The 8,708-nt window shown below is 38.3% G+C and overlaps 1 gene segment (V, D, J or C); it reads right to left on the bottom strand.

The window, feature by feature from the left end:
• Positions 1 to 5,502: 5,502 nt before the first annotated feature.
• Positions 5,503 to 5,907, bottom strand: LOC124976519 (T cell receptor alpha variable 9-2-like). The segment is given in 1 exon segment: positions 5,503 to 5,907. A coding segment is annotated over 1 exon segment (405 nt).
• Positions 5,908 to 8,708: the final 2,801 nt, after the last annotated feature.

Below are 8,708 nucleotides of genomic sequence, written 5' to 3'. Positions count from 1 at the left end.
CTGGAAGAATAAGAAACCCAGAATAGCTAAAGCAATCCTTAGCAGAAAGAGTGAAGCAGGGGGTATCACAATACCAGATCTTCAACCCTACTACAAAGCAAAGGTAACTAAAACGGCATGGTATTGGTACCAAAATAGACAGGTAGATCAATGGTACAGAATAGAGGACATGGACAAAACCCAAATTAATACAACTTTCTCATATTAGACAACGGGGCCAAAAATATGCAATGGAGAAAAGATAACCTCTTCAACAAATGGTGCTGGGAAAACTGGAAATCCATATGCAACAGAATGAAATTAAACCCCTGTCTCTCACCCTACACAAAACTCAACTCTAAATGGATCAAGGACCTTGGAATCAGACCAGAGACCCTGCATCTTATAGAAGAAAAAGTAGGCCCAAATCTTCAACTTGTTGGCTTAGGATCAGACTTCCTTAACAGGACTCCCATAGCACAAGAAATAAAAGCAAGAATCAACAACTGGGATAGATTCAAACTAAAAAGCTTTCTCTCAGCAAAGGAAACTATCAGCAATGTGAAGAGAGAGCCTACAAAGTGGGAGAATATCTTTGCCAACCATACTTCAGATAGAGCGCTAATTTCCAGAATCTATAAAGAACTCAAAAAACTCTACACCAAGAATACAAATAATACAATCAACAAATGGGCTAAGGAAATGAATAGACACTTCACAGAAGAAGATCTACAAGCAGTCAACAGATATATGAAAAAATGTTCAACATCTCTAGTAATAAGGGAAATACAAATCAAAACTACCCCAAGATTTCATCTCACCCCAATTAGAATGGCGATTATCAAGAACACAAGCAACAATAGGTGTTGGCGAGGATGTGGTGAAAAAGGAACACTCATACATTGCTGGTGGGGTTGCAAATTAGTGCAGCCACTCTGGAAAGCAGTATGGAGATTCCTCAGAAAGCTTGGAATGGAACCACCATTTGACCCAGCTATCCCACTCCTTAGCCTATACCCAAAGGACTTAAAATCAGCATACTACAGAGATACAGCCACATCAATGTTCATTGCTGCTCAATTCACCATAGCCAGATTGTGGAACCAACCTAGATGTCCTTTAATTGATGAATGGATAAAGAAACTGTGGCATATATATACAATGGAATATTACTCTGCAATGAAGAATGATAAAATTATGGCATTTACAGGCAAATGGATGAAATTGGAGAATATCATGCTAAGTGAGATAAGCCAATCTCAAAAAACTAAAGGACGAATGATCTCGCTGATAAGCAGATGATGACATATAATGGGGGGTGGGAGGGGTTCGCATTAGGGTGTGGGTTAGATTTAGGGTTAGGGATAAGGAGTGTGGTAAGAATGAAGGAAAGAAGGACTGTATAGAGGGAAAAGAGGGGTGGGAGGGGTGGGGGAAGGGAAAAAAATAATGAATCAAACATCATTGCCCTATGTAAATTTATGATTACACAAATGGTATGCCTTGACTCCATGTACAAACAGAGAAACAACATGTATCCCATTTGTATATAATAATAATAAAAAATAAATAAAAACTAAAAATTTAAAAAAAACACTTAACACAAAGAAAAAAACAAAAAACCCAATCAATAAATAGGTTAAGGAACTGAGCAGATACTTCATAGAAGAAATACAACCTATTAACAAACCCGTGAAAAAATGTTCATCATCTCTTGCAATTAGAGAAATGCAAACCAAAACTAAGATTTCATTGCACCCCAGTCAGAATGGCAATTATCAAGAACACAAGCAAAAATAAATGTTGGTGAGGATGTGGGGAAGAAGATTCACTCATACATTGCTAGTGGGAATGCAAATTAATGAAACCACTTTGGAAAGCGATATGGAGATTCCTCAGAAAACTTTGAATGGAACTACCATTTGACCCAGCTGTTCCACTCCTCTGTTTATACCCAAAGGACTTAAAATCAGCATACTACAGTGATGCAGCCACATCAATGTTTATAGCCGCTCAATTCACAGTAGTGAAATGATGGAACCAACCTAGATGCCCTGCAACAGATGAATGGATAAAGAAAATGTGGTATATACACAATGGAATATTACTCAGCCATAAAGAAGAATGAAATTATGGCATTTGCAAGTAAATGGATGGAACTAGAGAATATCATGCTAAGAGAAATAAGTCAATTCCAAAAAACCAAAGGCCAAATGTTTTCTGTAATAAGTGGATGCAGATCCACAGTTTTAGGTGGGTAGGGAAGAATGAAGAAACTTTTGATTATGAAGAGAGTTTAAGGGGAGGGGTGGGGCGGTGGGGATGGGAAGGACAGTAGAATGAGACAGACATTACTACCCTATGTATATGTATGAAAAAAAATTTAAATAAAAGAAGATATATAGTCTTTATATGATGACATACATGTATATATGTAATTTAAGAGTGGTTATAAGACATAAGAACAGAAATATTCTCTGCATTTTCTAAAATGTTGAAAAATGAAAAATTAATAAATGAAAAATTTATTAATGGAACAGAAAGCATACTTTGAAGAAGGAAAGGAAAAACCAAGAGTATACCAAGCAACTCAATCCAGACCTATCAATAATCAAAACATACATAAAAAGAGATTACTTGATTGACTCAAAACTGAAAATCCTGCTACATACTGCTTGTGAAAAGTTTAAAGTGAAACAACTAAGAAAGTAGATCATATAGAATGGAATTCCTCCTCCTGGTGTCCCTGTGTGCAAGCACTGAAGCCATGTCCCCCGTTCACATACATTAAACCCACCACACCCACCAGAGGCACATCCCATGAGCAGGCCCTTTCTGGTGGTAAAGGAGGTGCGCAAGACGAGAGAGAACAGAAAGTTACTCAGCTACATTATTAGCTCCTGCAGAGGTGCAATCTGTGACCACAGGGTGAAAAAAGATGAAGGTGAAAAAAAAAATAGCATTCAGACAGAAAATAGAATTGGGAAAGGAAAATAGGCAGTAACAAATTGAAGACAGCTGCAGAAAAGAAGGAAATTAAAAATGAGAAAAGTTCATACCTTGAGATAGCAGAGGAGAAAGAAGCCACATCCAAAAAACAGCTTTCAAATTTTTATCACTGATCTCTCTTCCATTATTTTATAATTTGGAATGTTTTAAGAATTATCCATCAATGTATGTTCCTAGTTCCTCTAGAAACACACTTAGGAGAAGACAGGGACACATCATCAGAATTATGTCTGATCATTGTGTGCACCAGAAAGCCATAGAATATTGGATCAGGGAGACATCCACCAGTGCTTGGATTGTTGACTGAATTGTGTCCCAAAATTTGTATGTTGAAGTCCTGACCCTAAGAACCTAAGAATGTGATGGTATTTGAATAAAGTGTCATTAAAAAATAAATAAGTTAAAATGAAGTCTGACAGGTGGACTCCACTTCAAAATGATTGATGTTCTTAGCAGAAGAGGACATTTGGGCACAGATTTGAGCATCCTCCGTGGAAGACCACGTGAGGAGTCAGTAAGAAGGTTCACCTCACACCAAGGAGAAGAGGCCTCAGGAGAACTAATCCTGCTGACATCTTGACCTTGGTCTTCCAACTTCCAGAAATGGAAGCAAATAAATTTCTCTTGCTTAAAACACAGAGTCTGTGACTATTTCTTATGTCAACCCTAGAAACTAATAAGAGTAAAATTTCAATATCCTATTATATGGAACAGATCGCATATACAATTTGTAATCCAAAGTATATAAACAAACTATCTTCAACATTTTAACATCCTACGTACATGCCCATGTATTAGTGCAGTTTTTCTAAATAAAAGTGCTCTCATACCTTTGATATCCCCATAGAAATTATATCTGGAGGCCACATTATCCTAACAACTATGGAGGAAATTTAGGGAAATGAGAGTATTCTACATGATTCTATAATGGTTTATGTCACTATGCATTTATCCAAACCCAGATGATACAAGGCACCAAAGGTTATCCATAATGTAACCATGGACTCTGGGTATGATGTGGGAGTGTAGTTCATTGCTTGTGCCAAATGTACCACTCTGGGGGAGGAGGATGATAATGGAGAAGACTGCAGCCAGGGCAGGAGCAGATATGTGAGAAATATCTGTAAACTCCTCTCAATTTTGCTGTAACCTAAAACTACTCAAAAAAAATAAGTGTTTAAAAAATGGATGAGAATGTGTGTAAATATATGGTGGGCAGAAAAATGTGAACATGAAAATCAGAGACAAAAACATTAAAAATGGGCAGATATTCAAATGGAAAATATGCAGAAAATATAAATGACTTAAAATGAAACTCCATCTGATCCATGATCAAATGAATTATATACCAAAAAATGAAAGTAATTATATACACAAAAAAATGAAAGTCTGACAAGTCAAAAAGTGTGCTAATGCACAGGGTTTGTGGAAAACAGATATTCTGTCCAATCACGAAGTGCACTCTCAACACACACACACACACACACGCATAAACACACACGCACACACACACACAGCACTACCTTTTCCAATGGTTCAAGGGGTAACTGAAGCTTCTGACTTCTAAACTCTCCACAGGGGCACAGCACAAGAGCCATGCTCCTTGGTGACTTCTCTCCTGAGGCACAGATTCCATCTACATTTGACCTGTGATGCGAGTTTCTCCATATATTTTTCACCCTCTAAAATTCTGTCAACATCACTGCCACCATCTCCTTTTCTACACTCTGAAGATATATGCTCTTTGGAGATTCTTCACTTTCTAATGGGTTTTCATGAAAATACAGAATAAAAATGTACGTATGTTTAACCTCCACAGGCACTGCCAACTGATTGGCATGGACCCTCTTGAAAGCAAACAGAACTATGTAACTGACCAGGGCCACTCACTGTTTAACCATGGGCCATTTCTCCAATTATGCGTTTACTCCCTCCCTTTTCTTTGAACATCAGCCTGTGGCTACCAAAAGAGACACCCTTATCTGCATGAGGAAAGTCCCTTTCCTCCCATTGCTCTGTTGCTGCCAGGAGGTCTGTTCCTTCTCCTTCCCTTCCTTCTCCACTAGCAATCTTGGATTTCAAGGCAGGGGGCTCTAGTTCTCCTATCACCTCTCCTTCCACACTCTGGTAGGAGACCTTATGCAGACGCCACCTCTTCTGGCACATTTGTCTCTCTAAAAATATAACAAGGCACAGCAATGTCTACCAGCGTGACCTGGAACAATGTATGGGGTCTGACTTTGTCCGCAAGGATAAGCAAAGAGACTCCTTCATTGTTTGAGTAATTTTACCTTGAAATTACTTTGGCCCTGCATGAGGAACTAATGTTGTCAGCTTTTGTTCTTATTTTCACTACTGAAGAGCTAAGTTGGGGGTATCCACTCCTTCTTCGGCTGCTACTCTGGACATTTGTATGATTTTGCATCAAGAAATGGAGCAGCACACACCATAGACTGCTGAAACCAGAGTGGATCCCAGGGGCAGATACTCAGCAGCCAGGCCTCTGGTTGCTGCTCAGAGTTTCCGCTCAGCTCCCCCTGCAGTTTCTGCCACTGTGTCACTCAGAGCACAATAGTACACAGCCGAGTCTGACTCTTGGACGGAGGCTTTCTCCAAGTGGAAGGAAGTGGCTTCTTTGTTATATGTGGCTTCAAAACCTTTGTTGCTGACCTTATCGTTGGCTGTCACAGCTTTCAGGAGGAGCCGAAGACTTTCTCCAGGGTATTGAACATACCAGAAAAGAGTAGGGTAACTTGAGGCTGAGTAAGTGCAGTTTATAGTCAGCAAAGCCCCTTCTGACATGATCACTTTGCCTTCTGTCTGGGTCACTGAGTCTCCATGGGTTCTTCCTGGGGGAGAGGAGATCTGGGTCACCTTGGTAATAAAACTCTTAGAAAAATTTATGGTTAAAAATGGCATCGTAGAAGAAAGAGTTCAAAATTTAAAAGGCATTCTACTCACCAAGTATCAAGAGCATCACCATCACTATGACTGGAGAAGCATTCATCTTTAGAGAGTCAACTAAATAGTGTTCTTGATTCTTAACATGAAGAATGTTGAAGTTATAGTGAAATGATGAGCCTAAAGCTGCAGTTCACACAGGAAGTGAGCTAGTGTTAGGGAGCTGCACCCCCTGGTGGGCAGGGACTGAACTGGGGAGAATGATTTCCTGGACTCCTTCCAGAAGTCAGAACTGTGTTCTCATCCCTCATAATGTGAATGCACATCAGTTTTCAGGTGGCCCTTATAAATCTAAGGGATAGCTATCATAACCTATAAGATCTTCTTTATTCTTAGGACTCTATCTGGCACTGAAATGCTTTAGTAGAGCATCCCAGGGTATCTCTGTAGCCCAGAAGATATCAATGCAGGCATTTTAATACAGGCCTTTATACACGCAGGTATCAATTGTGGGCCAACCTATAATCCACAGAAAAGCCATGAATGCATTATAGGAAGTAATAGGAAGTCAAGTCATTATTGAGAGATACCGCATTTTTCAGAACTGTATCTCACACGTAGAACATTTAGCAGGTGCATAATTTGTATTTGTTAAATGAAGGCAAAAAAATGAATAGTTGGCCTTGGTTGAGCACTACTATGAGAAAGATCATTACTTCTTCTGTTCTAAACTAGTACCAATTTTAAAGAAGATGTTATCTTTTTAATAAAAGCTTTCAAGGGGAGAAAGCAATACTATCTAATCAATACAAAAGACTCCAGAATTTCAAAATAGTTCAAAAATGAGAGAATGAATCCTAGACAAAAGAAACCCGATAATTAAAGCAATTGGATTCCTACATAATGATCTGAGATCATCAGTCTTATCCCCACTGTCCGCTGACTCCAAGACAAGGAGCCCAGCTCTGCAAGTCACTCCAATGGAGGTCTGAACTCAAGGGCTTTTTATGTGAGGGAGGCTTGGTCCAGTGTTTCCTGGAGTTCTCCCTTCACGAATTCAGATAAAGAAACTCCTGAGTCCAGAGTCAACCTGCAATAGCTTCTCGGATACAGATTTAGGTAAGAATTTCAGGTCTACATATTGTTTGGAAGCCAAATACAGAAAAACAAGCATTACATGTTTCCTCTCAATGAGGAAACTAAACAAAAACGAAAGACCTGAAAGTAGAAGAGTGACTACTAAAGAAGGTGAAAGGGACTGGTGAAGCGGCGATGGCGCAGTGCAAAGGAGAGTAAAACAATGGAGAGGGGACAGGATCAAAGCACAATATATTCATGTATGCAAATGTCACAGTGAAACTCCTTAAAATTTGCACAATTAATATACGTTATAATTATAATTTTTAAAAGATAAAAAGATATCCAGGCCCAAATATTATTGAGGTCACATACCCCTATCTCTCCACTACCATCCAGTTCACATTGACAGACAGTGATACAGAACTGTTCTAGAAATTTTGGGAAATTTGCTGTAAATTGTATTCTGATAGATAACAAGAACTTAAAATAGGTTGGGATGATGCTGGGTTGGGAAAAAACAGTACAGCACAGAGTTTCAGTTTTACAAAATAAAAAGCTTTGCCCAGAAGGGTAGTTGCACAACAGTGTGACTGTACTTAATATCACTGGACTGCGCCCATGAAAATGGAGGAGTGGTAAGCCTTATGTTATGCATATTTTACCACAACTTAAAATGCTTTTTAAAAACTGTAGAAGATGCTTCCCTTTCATATTTCTACCCACACCTCTGCTTTCCAAATGCAAATATAAGGAAGTTACAATACGGGATGGCTCATCAACCAACCACTCAACCATCAGCAACCCAATTTTAGGGTATGAGAAAATGGGGTTAGAGGTGGAAGGAGAAAATCAGGGAGAATAAAGGTTTGATATTGTGGGATATTAATGGAGCACAGAAGACCTGGGTGTGCCAAGTGAGCCACATGATGGCATCAAATGCTTTTGAAGTAAAGGTCTTGAGAGGAACAAGTGCATAAAAAAGAGATTTCAAGCTCTGCCCTTCACAATGCCCCTCTAAGAGCCAGTAGTTATTGATCATTTTATGGATAAGGTTGGCAAGAAGCAGGTAGACTTAGAGTAGAAACTGAGCTTGTTTGTGCTAGAAGTTGTAAAAAGGTCATGAACTAGAATGAGTTCTCAGGTCAAAGCTTGTCACACAGTAGGTATTCAATGATCATTTTGAGTAAGTGGCTATATAAGTGAATACAGTTTTTAAAAGTCAAGGTGCATTATTCTGTTAATATACTGCCTCTTGTTTTGGAAGTCCTTAAAGATTTGCATCTCTGTTCAAGAGTTAATACTTTTCATTATGCTATTATTTTGGGTGTTGGTTTGAGGTTAGGCTAGCACCCAAAATAAAATCTCATTGCCTAGGTAGTATATATACATTGTAAATTAACCAAACCATGAAAGCGAGAGAATCTTAGGTATACGACCACTGCTATATTTTTAAATACCTTTATTTGTGTATGGAATGCTGGTTTAAAAAATGGACACATAAAAGAAAATTCAATTGAAAATGCATATACGAGATAAATATGTAATAACAGAGAAATTCAATTGAAGATAAATATAAGAAACTTCAAAATACAATTGAAGAACATAAAAGGCCTTTTACAAGTTGAGAAAATTAGCACTTTTCTAAATTAAAAGATAATAAATAAGTTGGTATTTCATGTGTAAATATATTTGATGAATATAATTCCAACTTTCTAGTCCTCAAGCATCTTTTTTAATTT

This window comes from Sciurus carolinensis, chromosome 2 (assembly GCF_902686445.1).
Source record: "Sciurus carolinensis chromosome 2, mSciCar1.2, whole genome shotgun sequence".
Lineage (NCBI taxonomy): Eukaryota > Metazoa > Chordata > Mammalia > Rodentia > Sciuridae > Sciurus > Sciurus carolinensis.
The sequence above is the reverse complement of the archived record's forward strand: the minus strand, read 5'-3'. Positions and strand labels throughout refer to the sequence as shown.